The 18,928-nt window shown below is 40.7% G+C and overlaps 1 protein-coding gene across 2 annotated transcripts in view; it reads left to right on the top strand.

The window, feature by feature from the left end:
• The window catches only part of CNST (consortin, connexin sorting protein), a 112,843-nt gene that overhangs the window by 34,727 nt on the left and 59,188 nt on the right, over positions 1–18,928 (top strand). For both annotated transcript variants that reach the window (XM_036110980.2, XM_036110981.2), the window contains one exon: positions 8,284–8,712. In XM_036110980.2, coding sequence (XP_035966873.1) covers positions 8,334–8,712 — 379 coding nt within the window. In that variant the 5' untranslated portion in view covers positions 8,284–8,333. The remainder of the gene's footprint in view (positions 1–8,283; positions 8,713–18,928) is intronic.

Raw genomic sequence — 18,928 nt, 5'->3', positions numbered from 1 at the left:
TATTTAGACTTTCTAAAATTTACAGGTGAGAAAGCAGATTCACGGACCCGGTTTGTTCCAAACATACATAAGTTTTTCAATAACTGAATCAATACCTCTTTTTGTTTTTATTTATTTATTTTTATTTTTAAAATATTTTATTTCTTTATTTGACAGAGAGAGAGAGAGATAGCATGCACACAAGCAGGGGGAACAGCAGGCGAGGGAGAGGGAGAAGAAGGCTCCCCACTGAGCAGGGAGCCCAACGTAGGGCTTGATCCCAGGACCCTGAGATCCTTACCCAAGCCAGAGACAGAGGCTTAACTGACTGAGCCACCTAGGCACCCCTTGATACATGTTTTTAAATTTAAATTAATTAAAATAAATAAAAATTAAATTAATTAAAACTAAATAAAAGTAAAAATTCAGTTCCTCAGTCTCACTGTGCATATTTAAAGTACTCAGTAGCCATTAGTGACTACCACATTGGAAAACATAGGGATAGAATATAGTTCACAGCTGAAGATGTCAGCCAAGGGACCCTGGGTCAAGCTCAATATTGTAGTTAAATTTTAAGGTGAGGAGAATGATATAAATTAGCAAAAATTATGATATTGAAATTATAGGGACAACATTTTAATGAAGTCGATGTCTGAGTTTCATATGATTGGTATCATTTTCAGAAAACAATTTGGAGAGGGGCGCCTGGGTGGCTCAGTCGTTAAGTGTCTGCCTTTGGCTCGGGTCGTGATCCCGGGGTCCTGGTATCGAGCCCTGCACTGAGCTCCCTGCTCCAGGGGAGGCCTAATTCTTCCTCTCCCACTCCCCCTGCTTGTATTCCCTCTCTCGCTGTCTCTCTCTCTGTCAAATAAATAAATAAAATCTTTAAAAAAAAAAGAAAAGAAAACAATTTGGAGATAATCACAATTTAGTCTGGTCCTTGGATGGTTGTCTTCAGGTTGAGGTACTATTAATTCCTAGAAACCACCTTGTAACATATTGCTCATTAGCAGGGCATGAAATCAGCCTAGTGGATCTTGATTACCATTCTTAAAAATACAAAATAGTATTGGATAGAATGGAGAATGCATCAGAATGTGTTTAGTTTCAAGAAACCTTTGTTTCAGTTATATATACGTATTTTGTGTGTACAGGATCTCAGTGAAAAATGAATTTCTTATTCTGGGTTGCAAAAGTTCTGAGAATCATTCTTCTGAGCCATTCTTTTGATTGCTGATATACTGAATATTGCCTACAGGTACACATGTCTAAACGAAGCATTAATTACAGAAAATCTTGATTTAGCAATGAGATAGAAGTGTATTGAAATATATGTAGCGAGTAAAATGGTAAAATGTGAAGTGAGATATGTAATCTCCATAATAAACACAAAATATGGGGATGGTGACTTTCTTCCTCAATCCTGAGCAGACTAAGAGTAGCCAAATTTGAATTTGGGATTAATAGAATACCTTACTGGTTTGGTAACTGTCTTCCTTTAAATTTTGGTTTGACTACGAAGCCATCAAATTTCAACTTGGGATTACATCTTAATTCTTAAGAATCTTGGCTTCTGGGCGCCTGGGTGGCTCAGTCGTTAAGTGTCTGCCTTCGGCTCAGGTCATGATCCCAGGGTCCTGGGATCGAGCCCCGCATTGGGCTCCCTGCTCCGCGGGGAGCCTGCTTCTCCCTCTCCCACTCCCCCTGCTTGTGATCCCTCTCTCGCTGTGTCTCTCTCTGTCAAATAAATAAAATCTTTAAAAAAAAAAAAAAAAAAAAAGAATCTTGGCTTCTTTCAAAAGTGAAAGTATGGGAGAGGCTGACTGGCTCAGTCAGTGGAGCGTGAGACTCTTGATCTCAGGGTGGTGAGTTCAAGGGATTACTTTTTTTTTTTTTAAGTGAAAGTATGTATTTAAGCCCAATTTGTATGGATTATAGAAAAATGTCACTCAGAATCTCCTTAAAGGATTTTTTTTTTTTTTTGAGCAGGGAGGAGGGACAGAAGGAGAGGGAGAGAGAATCTTAAGCAGGCTTCATGCCTGGTGCAAGCCCAACAAATGAGACCCTGAGATCAAGACCTGAGCCGAAATCAAGGGTCCGATGCTTAACCAACTGAGCCACCCAGGCGCCCCTCCTTAAAGGATTTTAATAAAATAATTGAGTAATACCTATTTAACCATCCCTGTAGATTAAGTTGTTTGAGTGACACCTAATGTTTAATCTCAGCAGATATCCATTAAGATGTTTCAAAAGATGAATTCAAATTATACCTGGGATCGAGAATGTTTTTGACAAAACATCGATTTCTTTTTGTTAGTCTGTTACTCTAAATTGTTGGTTTATTTAAAGCTTCTTCCACAAAGCTTTGTGGTTTTTCAAGTTTTGTCTAAGCCTGACTTGGATATGTTTGCTTGAAATTCTCAGCTGTACAGAGTCAACTTGTCAAATAACTTTTGCACAGTGTATATATTTGGAAAGCTGTTTTCACACAGGAGGCTGGAAACTTGAGCAGCACTCACTGCCATGCTTTTAAAAGGCAAAATATGCCCGAGTCAGTGCTATGCATTGTACCTCCTAAGTACAAGGCCCGGGGCTAGATATTGTGAAGAATAAAAATTCTCTGTGGCTGGGTTATGGGTATTCAAGTGGCTTACATCTAATAGGACACATATGCAGAAATACACAGTGCAGAGCAGTATTTGGGAAGGACCGTGTGTGGTACAGAGTGCTAACGAGCGGTACATAACGCCTGGGTCTTTGGAATGGAGACCTCATGGAGGCATACCGGAATGGCTTTGGAGCCAGGCCTTGACTAATTGGTAGGTATCCTGTAAGAATAATTTTAGGACATTCACACCTTGGAAAAACTTAGTGTTAGAGTAAGAGTTAGTGTCAGAAAGTACCTTTTGAGAATTAAATTATGCCATCATCACAAGATGGTAAGAGGCAAAATGTCTTGAGGCCCAAAAGAGTTCTCAACTGAAGGTGGACCATGTAGGAAATGGTATTTGGTGTGGATCCAGCAATTCCCAGGAAAAGAGAGAAGTACTTCCAGGAATTTGAACTTCTTGGTCGTTAGACATGTGTCCTCTGCTGTAGGTGGAGTTTCTTCATTGAGGTGTACCACAGCTGGAGTGAAGTACTCTTTCAGTACTTTCTCTGCATTGTCCATAGAGCATAATGATGAAGAGTATGGCCTCAGAATCATAGCTGGTCCATATTCATTTAGAAATGGAAGTAAGGGGGCACCTGGGTGGCTCAGTCGGTGAAGTGTCTGCCTTTGGCTCGGGTCATGAGCCCAGGGTCCTGGGATCGAGCCCCACATCGAGCTCCTTGCTCAGCAGGGAGTCTGCTTCTCCCTCTCCCTCTGCCTCTCCCTCTGCTTGTGCTCTCTCTCTCTCTCAAATAAATAAATAAAACCCTAAAAATAAAATAAAAATAAAAGACATAGAAGTAAGTTTAGAAACTTACTAGCTGAATGACTCTTGGTGAGATAGGAAACTTGTTTTCTTCGTTAGCATAATGGGACTAAAAATTACCTATCAGCCTAGGATAATTATGAAAATTCAATAAGAGCTTTGGTCTGTAAAGTCTAACACAGGACCTGGTACATGACACTCAACAAAGCTGCAGAATGCGATTTGTGATTTTATACTCACCAAGAAGCCTTAATCATTAATTTCTAGATATCTTAATCATCTGAAACAGGATGCACAAAACAGATGCTTAACCATTCTAGTAATCAAATGAGATATCCCCATCATAAATTAAATTTCAGCATTTTCAAACGATGCTGGTTAGCATTAGTTTATCATCAAGAACCTAACATTTCTGGGAAGTCTGGAAATGCTCAGTTTCTGAGATTGCAGTTTAGGCTCTGGACCCACTTAAATAAACCTATTAATGTTTAATGCCAACTGGTGAGGTTTCTTAGGAAGTAAATGGTGGCTGACATTTACTGAACATTCATTGTAGGCCAAGCACTCTGCCGAGTGCGTTACCTGCCACGTTGTCTGAGCCTCACAAATGACTCTTCAAGGTGGGTACAATAGTTCTCCACTTACAAATGAGAAAATTGAAGCTTGGAGATGCTAGGCAGCTTGCCCTAGGGTTGCACACAGTTTGTTAGATGGCGGCACCAGAATCCGAGCCTCGGTCAGCCGGGCTTCTCAGCCTCTCTGCTGTACTGCCCAGGATTCAAAGGAGAGGGGCCTGGTTTCAGATCCAGTTCCACTTCCTTCCAGGAAGATGAGCTTAAACAAGTTATGTTTGCCTCTCCAAGCCTGAGATTGTTCATCTGAAACACAGTGTGGTAACTCCCATGTAGGGCTTGCTTGGAGGATTAGATATAAGGTATGTGAAGTGCCCATCACAGTTCCTAATACGTGATGGAGACTCAACAAGAGATAAGTGTAATTGTTTGGGGCTCTCTGCTTCCTACATCCTCCTTGGCATGTGGCCTGTGTGTCTCTCAGGTACACTGAAACCTTTGTGCTTTCAGATACATGTCAGAATATACCTTGATTAGGGTCGTCTGGGTGGCTCAGTCGTTAAGTGTCTGACTTCGGCTCAGGTCACGATCCCAGGGTCCTGGGATCAAGCCCCACGTCGAACCCCATGGGGGAGTCTACTTCTCCCTCTCCCTTTGCCCCTCCCCCTGCTCGTGCTCTCTGTCTCTCTCAAATAAATAAAATCTTAAAAAAATACATAACTTGATTATTTAGAAGACCGCCGAGGCTGTTCCTAGTTTTAAGGACTGACATTTTCCCTGCATAGCTGCCTGAATTTCTTTTCATTGCTGTGATCAAGTATACGTACCATGTGCCATTTTAACTGGTTTTCACTCTAGGATGCGGTGGCGTTAGTGACACCAGGGCTCTGCGTACCCATCACCACTGCATTTCCAAACCTTTTCTGTCACCCTGAGCAAAACTATGCAACCATCACACAGAACTCCCTTGTCTCTCCTGCCCACTGCCCCTCTAGTCTGTTTTCTGTCTCCACGAATCTGCCTGTTGTAGAAATTTCATGCAAGTGGAATCATACAGGCTAACTTCACTTAGTATAATGCTGTCAAGGTTCATCCATATTTTCTTTTTCTTTTTTATTTTCTTTTTTTTTTTAAGATTTTATTTATTTATTTGACAGAGAGAGAGGCAGCGAGAGAGGGAACACAAGCAGGGGGAGTGGGAGAAGAAGAAGCAGGCTTCCCGTGGAGCAGGGAGCCTGATGCAGGGCTTGATCCCAGGACTCCAGGATCATGACCTGAGCCGAAGGCAGATGCTTAACCGACTGAGCCACCCAGGCGCCCCTCTTTTTCTTTTTTTTAGCAAAGTTTATTGAGCGATAGCAAAGTGATAGTACAAAGCTCCCAAGGAGGGAGGGGACCCAAGAGGGTTGCCCAAGGTGCATCCATATTTTTCCATGTATCAGAACTTCATTCCTTCCTATGGCTAGGTAATATTCCCTGGCATGAATATACTGCACCTTGTTTAACTACTCATCCGTCAGTGGACATTTGGGTAGTTTCCACCATATTAGCTACATGCACTTTATTTATTTACTTGGTTATTGATTTATTGAAGTTTAGTTGATGTAAAATGTTACATTATCTTCAGGTATACAACATAATGGTCTACAGTTCTATATATTATTGCTGGGCTCACCATGGTAAGTATAATTACTATCTGTCACCACAAGGTTATTACAGTATTATTCACTATATTCCCTATGCTGCATTTTTCATCCCTGTCACTTATTTATAACTGAAAGTTTGCACCTCTTAATCACCTGCACCATTTTCACCCCTACCCCCAAGCCCTCCCTTCTGGCAACCAACAATTTGTTCTCTGTATTTATGATTCTGTTTTTTTGTTGTTGTGGGTTGGTTGGTTGGTTGGTTGGTTTGGTTTGTAGACTCCACATATAAGTCAAATCATATCATATATTGGTCTTAATCGGATTCATCGTACTTAGCATAATATCTTCTAGGTCCATCCATGTTGTCGCAGATGGCAAGATTTCATTCTTTTTTGTGGCCGAGTATTATTACATTGTGTATATATACCACATATTCTTTATCCATTCATCAATCAATGGATATACTTAGGTTGCTTCCATACTTGGCTATTGTAAACAATGCTGTGATATTGGCAGTGTATATCTTTTCAAATTAGTGTTTTTGTTTTCTTTGGGTAAATACCTAGGAGTGGAATTGCTACATCATCTGGTATTTCTATTTTTAATGTCTTGAGGAACCTCCATACTGTTTTCCAGACTGGCTGCACCAGTTTGCATTCCTACCAAGAGTGCACAAGGGTTCCCCTTTTCTCCACATTCTTGCCAACACTTGTTATATCTTGTCTTTCTGATCCTAGCCATTCTGACTGGTGTGAAGTGATACCTCATTGTGGTTTTGATTTGCATTTCCCTCTTGATGAGTGATACTGAGCATCCTTTCATGTTTTGTTGGCCATCTGTGTGTTTTTTGTTTTTGTTTAGTTTTGTTTTTGGCAGAATATCTATTCAGGTACTCTGCCCATTTTTAAATCAGATTATTTGGCTTTTTGGTCTTGAGTTGTGTAAGTTCTTTATATATTTTGGATACTAATCCCTTATTGGATATGGCGTTTGCAGATATCCTCTCCCATTCTGTAGGTTGCCATGTTATTTTGTTGGTTTCCTTCACTTGCAAAAGCTTTTTATTTTGATGTAGTTCCAACAGTTTATTTTGCTTTTGTTTCGCTCGTCTGTGGAGATATATCTAGAAAGGTGATGCTAAGGCCAATGTCCAAGAGTTATACTGGCTGTGTTTTCTTCTAGGAGTTTTATGCCTTCAGGTCTCACATTTAGGTCTTTTTAATCCATTTAGAGTTTATTTTTGTGTATATTTGGTGTGAGAAAGTTGTGCAGTTTTCCTTCTTTAACATGTGACTGTTCAGTTTTCCCCACCGTTTATTGAAGAGCTTGCCTTTTCCCCATTGTATATTCTTGCCTCCTTTGTCATAGATCAATTGACCATATCATTGTGGGTTTATTTCTGGGCTCCCTATTCTGTTCTATTGATCTTTGTTTTAGCCACATACATTTTATAAGTCATTCGAGCTTGGGTTCTTTCATGATAGTAATCTAAAAGACAGTTCATTAAAATAATAACTGTTTTTAAATTAAAAATTATACTCTATTTAGAATTTATTTTAGGGCTAAACCTAAGTTAATATAGATATGTGGTATAAGGAAAATGATACCATCCAGATTTAGATATTTTTATGTTTGCCAACCAGTACTTGTATTCTGAATCAAATAAAATATTCCAGTTGCAAAATATGTTGAAAACATATGATACAGTCAGTGCAGGGCTAATGTCTTATTTTGTACTTCATTTTCATGTTTTAAAAGAATTGTACTTTATTTACATGTTTCTAAACACCAAATAAGCATTTATATTAAAGAATTTAGAAAGTCACTAAAATTTTTCTTAGATTGCTGGAATATTATATTTGATTCAAACCCAAAATAATGATTGGCAAGCAAAAAATTTCAGAGTCTTGCTGGCATCATTTTCCTTAAAATGTAATATACTTTTGGATGATAAGGGGGGACAAAACATGTCTAGTAAAAGACTTAGAATCTATTTTCTGTATCTTTACAATGTTAGAAGGATCCTTGGATCAGATTTAGATTTTCTAAGTCTAAAGTAGTCTAGAGTTAATAATGCCCCTCTTTTTTTTCTTTTAATTGTATAAAAGGAATTTGCTGACAATTCTAACGTACTTTCCAGGGCGTCTTTTTAAGAAGTAAGTGATGTAATGAGAATAGAGTATTACCATATACTATCTGAATTTTCCACATACCTTTTTTTCCATTTATTTTTAAAATATCTGTAAATGTGTTTGCAAATATTTCTGCTGTTCAGCCAAAGGACTTACACAACTTTCATTTGTCTGGTAAGTGTCCAGCGATAACGAGCAATTGATTTTAGCAGTAATTTCTTTCATTAAGGCCGTGGTCCCATGGTACACAGTAAAATAACTTAGAGAACTTAAAAAAACATATGAGTCCCAGGGCTCCATGCTGGACAAGCTCTCCAGGTAAGAAACACACAGCCAGGGTTGAGAACCGTTATATTCAAGCCAGACCCCAGTGAGGTTGGGTGGGGTTGTGAGTGGGGAAGAAGTAGAAGGAATGAACCTCTGTCATTTCCGTCCTTTCCCTACTTACAGTAAGACAACCCAAGAGAAAAGGAAATTCAAAGATCGCTGCAAATCCAGAGGTAAAGTAGCTTTTTTCTTTTTGTCTTTGTAGACATGGACGGACTTGATTGAAACTTAAATGGTTCCACAAAAGATGTTCTGATGGATGACAGCAGAACTCCTACAGATAATCTGCAGATAGAGTCACAAGATGGGTGTCATCCCGGTGACGGCGTGGGAAGCATAGGGACACGCTTGCCTTCTGCCTCGGATGAAAATGAAAATCAGCTGGATGGGGACGGGTACGAGTGTCTCAGCAGTGGTGCCAGCGCCATGGGCCAGCCTGATGTGCTTGCCCAGGACAGTCTCAACAATAACGAAAACTGCCCACCCAGCAGTGAGGTGGCCGTGTGCGAGAGCTCGGAAAACACTTCTTGTGAAAGCCCCAAGGATGGGCAGGCCCTCATGGGAAAGGACAAAAACATACCTGGAAAAAGAAGCCCGAGAGCCAAAAGAGGCACAACTAAGAAGATACCACAAGGTATTTTTAAAAATTATTTTTTATACTATTCTTTACCTAAAATAAACTATCTTCTCATCCCATACTCTGTACTGTCCTGCATCTTGCTTTACTTCTCTTGTTATACTCTGTAGCTACTTCTCCAGCAGCACATGGAGATCCAACTGTGTGGCGTGTGACGTGCATGACATCTTTCCACAGTGTTTGCTCGCATGGGTGTGCATGATTTATTCAGCTACTTCTTTATGGTGATTCCCAGTAATTTGCTATAATAAATGTGCTGAAATTGAAGTTATTTGTACATGTTTTCACACGAGATCTTTTAAATATATATAGTCTTCCTTCATAAATTAGACCATTTTCTACCAGTATCAGCCCTAAAAATTTCATTCTGTCATCACTGTGGCTTTGATCTCTCATCTGTGAGTTTTTGTGCTGGTATAGTTTTTATTTTATTTTATTTTTTATTTGAGAAAGAGAGTGAGAGCAGGGGGAAGGGCAGAGGAAGAGGGTGAGAGAGAATCTCAAGCAGACTCCACGCTCAGTGTGGAGCCCAGTGCAGGGCTCGATCTCACGACCTTTTTTTTTTTTTTTTTTTTGAGCGAGAGAGTGAGGTGCTGGTCCAGTTTTAAATTCTTTTTTTTTTTTTTAAAGATTTTATTTATTTATTTGACAGAGAGGGAGAGAGCGAGAGCAGGAACACAGCAGGGAGAGTAGGAGAGGGAGAAGCAGGCTTCCTGCCGAGCAGGGAGCCTGATGTGGGACTCGATCCGAGGACCCTGGGATCATGACCTGAGCCGAAGGCAGACACTTAATGACTGAGCCACCCAGGCGCCCGGTCCCAGTAAATTCTTTTACAGGATCTTTCCAACTCACTTAGTAAGTGGATAATATGTGTTAACATATATTGATATACATTTTATATCAATGTTGAATAAGACATCTAGCTTTCATTGTCTATATCACTTTGGTTACAAAGTAATTCAGAGTATTTCTTTCTTCTTTTTCTTTTCCTCCCCGCACCCCCCCGGGGTATTTCTCATTTGGTATATAGTTTGGCAGTTAAAGTTTGGAGCTATGGACTTTTTTTCCTGAATCACACAGGGCACCCTTAGGAAGAGGCAGCCTCTGGTTATTTTCCATCAGGAACATGTGGGACTGGAGAGTTCTGACACGTCCGAGGCTGGGACTCTGTAGTGTAACACCACCTTACCTAAGCCAGCAGTCTTTGCATGAGGCTCAAGAGAACTAAGGGGAGTGTCTCCTCATCTTCTGCTTCTTTGGCTGCTTAGAAATATAGTTGATCTCTCCATATCCTGTTTTTTTATTTATTTTGTTAATTTGGAGTAAAAGATGAAACTTTCCAGTTCATACAGATTTATCCTTCTTTATTCAATAAAGTGATTTGTTAACTTTTTAATGTAGCTCATAATTAGGCTTTCCATTTAACTGATCCCTTCATCTTTGCTTTTCCTTAGTTTGCTTAAAGAAAATTAAAATTAATTTTGCAAAGAGATGTGAGAGCCTTTTCTTAAAAGATCTAAGATAAACAGATGATGTATGTAGTGCTATTTGTATATAAATTGATTTATCTAATGACTGTAATTCAAGAGCAATTTGTGCCTCTCTAATATGTTCTTTTGATGTTTTTAGGAACTGAGACCTAGTTGCATATGAAATGGGTCAATCATAGCTCCTTTTATTCCTTCTTTCCATGACCTTATTTCATTTTCCCTAGGTGTGATTATATTATTTAAAGTTATTCGGTATTTATTATCCAGTGAGCAGATATGTGTAGAATTACTGTCCCCTAATGCATTTGAAATATATGATTTATAAAACTCAGGGATAGTCTTTATATAGATTAGCTTTAAAATTCTATTATATATCTTATATATTGTATATTATATATCTTAAATAAAATGAGTTTAAAAGTGTAAGAAAACTGAATTAGGAGTTGCAGAACCTACATTCAAATCTTACTTCTGGTTTTGGTCACTTGGTGAGACTTAACCATTCTGTACTTTAGTTTTCTCAACTGTATAATAATGATGTTCATCCAAATATATCTATAAAATTCCTTTCTGAGCTATGAATTCCTTAGATTCCTGAGCAGAGATGGTATGGTCTAAACTTGGTTAAAGTTTGGTGATTCACCTCTGTATCTATATAGTTTTTGTTTTTTTTTTTAATGTAAGAGGTACATTTTTATTTGTACTTTGAGTTTTGTTGTTAAATTAAAAGAACATAAGTGTGGGTGGGCAGAAGAATTTTAAGCTGGGTGGAAGGAGTCCCAGGAGGGCAGAATTACTTCTTTCTAGACCTGGAAGGACCTGGAATGGGAAGCTTTAGGATGGCCTGGGAGCTCTTCTCACTGTTCCCTGAGAGTTCACTGAAGCCTATCCTCTCTCAGTACACACCCCATCACCAGGTCCAAGTGATCGAATCTCCCTGAGATCTCTCTGGTTAGTCTGTTTCTCTCCATCTCCAGTGCCACAGTTCAGCATCATCATCTTTAGCTGGAGTAAAGCTGCCTAAAGATGTCTCTGTCCTGTCGCTCCCAAATTCATTCACTAGGTCAGAACAATCAATGCAGAGAGTCCATGCATAGGTGTCTAGACATGGGCATGGTAGTTCTTCCATTACTGTGAAATTCTAAGATCCTAAGTAAATGAAGTTTCAAAATTTTACAGATGGGTACTTTTCTAATAACAGAACAGCCTTTCAAATGCAAAATGATATATAAAACATGATATTCAATTCCAGACCAGAAATAAAATTTTTTTTATAGATAGGTGCTCTCGCAACACTTTTTAAAAGAAATATATTGGGGCGCCTGGGTGGCTCAGTTGGTTAAGCGACTGCCTTCGGCTCAGGTCATGATCCTGGAGTCCCTGGATCGAGTCCCGCATCAGGCTCCCTGCTCGGCGAGGAGCCTGCTTCTCCCTCTAACCCTCCCCCCTCTCATGTACTCTCTCTCTCTCTCATTCTCGCTCTCTCAAATAAATAAATAAATCTTTTAAAAAAATAAATAAATAAATAAAAGAAATATATTAAGGTGAATTTATTTACTCTTATGCCTCTTTATGTAGTTTAATTTGTAATAATTTTTTCTTTCTTTTTTGTTTTTTTGTAATAATTTTTTGTATATCTAAAAGCTAGTGCCGGAAAAAGAAGTAGAGCAATATTAGGAGACATGTCATTATTTACAAGTTTAACCTTAAACTCAGCCTCACAAAAGTCCAGTTGTCATTATATCATGAGACTTTGTTTCCTTTAGAGAGTTGAATCCCTGTAATGTAGTCAACTAAGCAGGTTTCAAGCTGCATTACATCAAGTTTTTACTATAGTTGAGTCTAGCATAACTTTAATATCCTAAAAAGGAATGAAAATTAGCTGATACGTTTTTAACAGCTTGGGGCTCCTGGGTGGCTCAGTCAGTTAAGCATCTGACCCTTGATTTCGGCTCAGGTCGTGATCTCAGGGTCTTGAGATCGAGCCCTGTGTTGGGCTCCGCACTGGGCGTGAAGCCTGCTGGAGATTCTCCCTCACCCTCTCCCTCAGCCCTTCTTTCCCCCCCCAAATTTTTTAACAGCTTTATTGAGATATTCACATACCATACGCTTCACCTACTTAATGTGTACAATTCACTGATTTTTAGTATATTCCCAAAGCTGACAACCATAACCACCGTCAATTTTCATCATTCATCACACAAAGAAACCCATACCTATTAGCGAAGTCACGTCCCATTTATCCCAGCCCTAGGCAACCACTAATCTACTTTCTTTCTTTATAAATTTGTCTCCTCAGGACATTTCATATAAATGGAATTGTACAATATATGGTCTTTTATGACCGGCTCCTTCACTTAGTGTAATGTTTTTAAAATTCATCCACATTGCACCCGCACATATCAATACTTTTTTCCTTTTATTATCCATTAGTATTCCACTGCAATGAATATACCACATTTCATATCTATTTGTCCGCTGATGGGCATTTGGACTGTTTCTACTTTTTGGCTATGCTGAATAATGCTCCTATGAACATTAGCAAAAAAGTTTTCATGTGGACATATATTTTCCCTTTTTTGGTTATGTATGCCTAGGAGTAGAATTGCTGCATCATAAATAGACACTTTAACTTCTTGAGGACCTGCTAAACTATCTTCCAAAGTGGCTACACCAGCAATGTATGAGGGTATAATTTTTCCACATCTTCGCCAACACTTGTTAATATCTGATTCTTTGATTTTAGCTATAGTCCTTTTCATTCACATGGAACTTACATGCTATAAAATTCACCTTCATGAAGTGTACCTCTTGGTTCTAATATATTCACATAGTTATACAACCATCACTAGTATCTAATTCTAGAACATTTTATCCCCCTCTAAAGAAATCCTGTATCCATTAGCAGTCACTCCCCATTTCTCTGTCCGCTCCCCCACCCCAGCCCATGGCAACCATTAACCCATAAATTTTGTGTGGTTGTAAAAAGCAAGTTCAGATTAAGTGTTTGATGGTTGCCGTAGAACATACGTTATTTACTCAGTCACCCCGTATCTAAGCATTTAACTGAACAGTTCAGCAAATGGCAGGAAGCCAGAGATAGGCAGCACATGGAAATTGAGAAAGGAAGAACTTCCAGATTGATTTGCCACTCGTATTCAATGCCCTGACTTGTTCCTCTGGCAGCCTCCAGCTCGGCGGTGACAAAGAGGGCGTCAAAGCTAGAGGAAAACAAATCTTGGAAACACATCTGTGGCTGGAGTCAGGCTTGCACAGTGAAAAGAGCAAAGACTTTGGCTCTGCCTGTTCCTACCCATGTGACCTTAGGAAAGCAACTTACTTCCCTGAGCCTGTTCCCTTATCTGTAGGACAACTGATCCTACCACTTCTGCAAGATTGTCCTTAGAATGAGTGATCCTGTATGTAAAGCACTTTATCAAGTACCCAGCTTCTAAATGGTACCTGTAGTCTTTGGGTGTGTCATGGGATGATTTCTGAGTGGCGTGACCAGGAGCAACATTCAATGAAATTAAGAAATTGGTTTAATTTGACTTTAAGTCCATCTTACTTCTTTTGTCACTATCTTTCTTATCTCCTGAGATCTTTTTAATACTCTCTTTTCAGGCTTAGCTGTCCCTGCCTTGCTCCCCTAAGGTATATTCTGAAAAACCTATTTCCAATGCCTCCCTAGCATAATGTTAGGTATCACGTGCCTGCTGGCGTTTATCAATACTTTAACTGACGTCTGAAGTAATAACTGTGAATGCCATAAAACTAACTGATAATGCAAATGCCAGATTTGAAGTTTACCTGTCTGGCTTCCACCATAGTAGAACCTTTAGAGTTGGCCCACAAACCTGAATGCCTAGTGGAGTCAGCTGAGTAATATATGTGCTATAATTTTGGCCAGGATTGAGATACTGGGATTGATGAGGACTTTGATATGACAGGACTATGCATACCTACCTAAGAGCATTTGAATTAAAAAATGGAAAGTGGGGGCACCTGGGTGGCTCAGTTGGTGAAGTGTCTGCCTTCGGCTCAGGTCATGATCCCAGGGTCCTGGGATCAAGCCCTGCATCAGGCTCCCTGCTCAGCGGAGAGCCTGCTTCTCCCTCTCCCTCTGCCTGCCGCTCTGCCTACTTGTGCTCTCTCTCTCTCTCTCAAATAAATAAATAAAATCTTAAAAGAAAAAAATGGAAAGGCCTGGCTAAACCCGTCTAAGAATAATAGATTCTGGTATTGATATTTTGGGGTTGTAGCCCATTCTGTTCATTAGGTAGGTAAATGAGCAATTTAACTCTCTTATAAACTATACAGTAAACTTTGAAGATTCTGAAGTCCTGGTTTACCTTATCTCTGCTCCAGCCCTCTTAAAATAAAATTTCTTTGGAAAGTGACCTGCAGAAACAGTAGCCTCTCTTTTTATTCTTCTCTCAGTAAGGGATTGATCAAAGAAGACAGATCATATCTCCTCTGAAAGGTAGCTGTTTCGTAGGTAACAATAGAATAAAAGAGTTCCAGGTTTACATAGATTCAAGTAATTCTAGAATCAGAAGGGGACTTTAAGGTTCTTAGCCAAAATTCGCTTTATTTTAAAAAAGTCCCAATATTAAAATTGTATTAGTTTTCTATTGCTTCCATAACAAATGACCACAACTTTGGTGGCTTAAAACTGACACAAATTTATTACTGTACAGTTCTGTAGGTCAGGAATCTGACACAGGTCTTGAGGTGTCAGCATTCTTTTCCCGAGGCTCCAGGGAAAATTCAGCTTCCTTGCCTTTCCAGCTTCTGGAGGCTGCATTTCTCAGCTTGTGGTCACCTTTCCTACATTTTCAAAGCCAACAATTGCATGCCAGGTCCCTCCATGTGTAAAGACCTTTGTGATTACACTGGGCCCACCCAGATAATTTAGGATAATCTGCCTTTTTTTTTTTTTAAGGTCAACTAATTAACTAACAACCTTAATCCCATCTGCAGCCTAATTCCCCTTTGTGATGTAATGTATTTATGGGGATTAGAATATGGGGGGGCCATTAGTCTATCCACCACAAAAAAATTTTTTTTAAAGATTTATTTTTATTTGAGAGAGAGAGTGCACGCGAGTGGGGGGAGGGCAGAGAGAGGCAGAGAAGCAGACTCCCCAGTGAGCAGGGAGTACAACATGGGATCTGATCCCTGGATCCTGAGATCAGGACCTAAGCAGAAACCAAGAGTCCAGAGGCTTAACCGACTGAGCGACCCAGGCACCCCCACCACAAAAATATTTTAAGATAGACTAGATGAAGAATTTATATCACAGAAGAATTCTTCCCCTTATAAAAAACTTTTTTTACACTTTTGTATAACCATACAGGGTTACTTGGTCAACAGACATTAATTGAGCATTGTATGTATGCCAGGCATGATAATACTGTTGGTGAACCTGCCTTTGAGTTTTGTGCTTGAGTGTGGGAGCCACGTGACTAACAAGTTCAGTCTAGCAGGATGGGAGTCACGGCTGATACTAAGTAAGCACAGGGCTGTGGAAATGCTGTTCTAGAAGGGCTATGGGAACCTTCCTGGAGGAGTTGATGAGATCGGACATCCAGGCTGAGACAGGGACAAATACATGCTAGCTAAGGAAAGGAGATGGGGAGAGAGGGCAAAGGAAGGATGGTAGAGGTAGCACACCACGGACTAAAGCCCAGAGGATTCTGAGAAGGGAACACCCCACATTTCAGCAACTGTTGATATTCAGTTTGTCTGGAGCAGAATAGAAGGGAAGAACGCATCTAGGGTTCTATACTAGAAATAGTAGAGAGTACAAGAGTAGAGAGATCAACACGGTCCAGGTTATAAAGCATTATTGTTTTGTAATAACCAGTTTGGGCCTTCTGGGCAAGTTTGAACAGGAGTGATGTGATGTGAGTTGCAGTTTTCAGAAAGATCGCTCAGTCTACAGTGTGGAGAAGGGTTAGAATAGTGCAAGATCAGAGGCAGTGCAAGTGGTTAAGGGGCTTTTCTTTTTTTTTTTTTTTTAAGATTTTATTTATTTATTTCACAGAGGGAGACACAGTGAGAGAGGGAACACAAGCAGGGGGAGTGGGAGAGGGAGAAGCAGGCTTCCCGCGGAGCAGGGAGCCCGACGTGGGGCTCGATTCCAGGACCCTGGGATCATGACCTGAGCCGAAGGCAGACGCTTAACGACTGAGCCACCCAGGCACCCCGGTTAAGGGGCTTTTCTAATAATCTCTGCAGGAGATGCTGCCGGTGGTCCTTACTGAGGGAGTAGCTGTGGGGCTGGAGAGAAGTAAGTGGAGTGAGAGTTATTAAGGGGGTAGAATTGACTGGACTGGGTCATAGATGAGGTGTGGAAGAGTCCAGGATTAGCCCCAGTTGTGTGGTTTAGGCACCAGATGCATAATAATGCTGCCTGCAGAGGGTGGGAATGTAGAGAGACAAGGAACAAGTCTGGGGAGAGTAGGGCAGAGGGCAGTGTGGCAATTTGGGGTCAGGTGTTTGGGATCCCTTAGACATCCAAGTGGACATGCTGAACAGGTAGTTGGTCTAGATTTCAGGACTGTGATCTTGGCTAACGATGTAGCTTTTGGAAAGCCAGAAAGGATCTTGAAAATGGCCTACTCGAACCCCTTTTTATTTTTTAATTTATTTTTATTTTTTATTTTATTGATTGATTGATTTTTACTTAATAGATCACTGATTTTATTATAAAAGGATAGAACTCAGGCACAGCCTGATGAAAGGGATGCATAGGGCAGGGCCTGGGGGAAGGGCGGGGTGGGGGGAGCTTTCCACTCCCTCTCCAGGCATACTGCTCTCCCATATCCCAGCGTGTTCACCAACCCAGAAGCTACACCCCTTAATTTTTATAAGTGAGAAAATTCAGGTTTAATCTACAAGGTGCCTTGTCTTCCTCTGCAGGAGACAGGGAGAGAAAGAGGATGTGAACCCAGGGGCTCCTGATGAGCCAGATGTGTTTCCTGTGTAGCAGAGTTCTCCTTGTCCTGCTAAACAGTGAGGTTCTCCCAGTAGGATTCATAATAATAACAATGGTAATTCGCCAACTTTTATTAACTTTCTACTGTGTAAATATTTCCCAGGCAATAGAAATACAGCGATGACAAGACAGATCTTGCTCTAACCCTCATGGACTCCTGGAGTTTAGTGGGAAAGCAGGTGTTAAGTTAAATAATACAGTTGTCACAAGAGTGCATGTGTTGTGCTGGAAGTCAGTGCCCAGAGCAGTGCCTTGGCGCAGGAAGGAGCACTGCTTGCTTATGGAACTGACAGATATCCAGTGTGTGGAACGGAGGAAGCAGTTTGGAGGATGGCGGGCATGAGCTTCAAGTATCGTCTGGGTATTCTGACCACTAATGAAATAGTGGAAAGCTTTCGCGGACAGATCAGGTGGGAGTTGATAGTTTGGGGGAACATGTCACCTCCTTCTATTTTTTTTTTTTAAAGATTTTATTTATTTATTTATTTATTTTTGAGAGAGAGAGATCACAAGTAGGCAGAGCGGCAGGCAGAGGGAGAAGCAGGCTCCCCGCTGAGCAGGGGAGTGAGATGTGGGACTCAATCCCAGAACCCTGGGATCATGACCTGAGCTGAAGGCAGACGCTTCACCGACTGAGCCACCCAGATGCCCCCACCCCTACTTCTAAGGATGATCCTAACCTGATAGCTAGAACCGTAGAAATGTGCGCTCTGCTATCCTCCAGCTCTTCCAACAGATGGTGCCATTTCCAGGAGCATTGGGAATGGGGTTTGTTGCAACTGAAAACACAAACATGTATGGGAAGGGACAGCAGAATATAATCAAAAAAGCAGAAAATTGAAGAATTTTGCATGGTCTGTGTGTTATCTGTTGCTGCATAACAAATTCTCATAAAATGTAGCAGCTGAAAACAAAAAACATTTATTATTTCATGGCTTCTGTGGTCAGGAATCTGGGTGTGGCTTAGCTTGCTACCTCTGGCTTGAGGCTCTCATGAGATTTCGGTCAACTACTGGCCAGGCCTGCAGTCATGTGAAGGCTTGGACTGTGGCTGGAGAATGTGCTTCCAAGCTCATTCAAATGGTACGTGGCAGGCCCGTGTCCCTCCCTGTGTGGCTTACCTCCCAGTACCCCTTACACCATGACAGCTGGCTTCCCCCAGGGGTAGCAGTCCAAGACAGAGCAGCACCCCAGTTAGAAGCCACATTTTTTTTAAGTAAACTCTACGCCCAATGTGGGGCCTGAACTCGCAACCCTGAGACCAAGAGCCACACGCACGCTCCACTGACTGAGCCAGCCAGATCACCCCAGAAGCCACTCTTTTTTATAATATAATTTAAAAAGTGACATTCTGGGGCACCTGGGTGGCTCAGTCAAGCATCCAACTCTTAGTTTTGGCTCCAGATCTTGGGGTCGTGAGATCCAGCCCCACTTCCAGCTCCCCTCTCAGCACAGAGTCTGCTTGAGGATTCGCTCTCTCTGCCAGTCAGACAACTTTCTCCTTCTTATATAGTTATTTTTTGTGATTTCAGTCATGCTCTGATAGCTATCTAGAAAGAAGGTGAAAAAGAAGGGAATTCTATCAATCCGGCCTTTCAAATTCTGTGTAGAAACCAGCATTCTCCATCAAGTGTCTGTAATGTGATATTTTTGTATAAGGAAAAATTGAGAAATTTACACCTCCAAACATTTTTATGTGAGTATTTCTGTGCAGTTACAC

The sequence above is a fragment of the Halichoerus grypus genome, chromosome 7, assembly GCF_964656455.1.
Source record: "Halichoerus grypus chromosome 7, mHalGry1.hap1.1, whole genome shotgun sequence".
Lineage (NCBI taxonomy): Eukaryota > Metazoa > Chordata > Mammalia > Carnivora > Phocidae > Halichoerus > Halichoerus grypus.
Note: the sequence above shows the minus strand (reverse complement) of the source record. Positions and strands in the feature narration are given on the sequence as shown.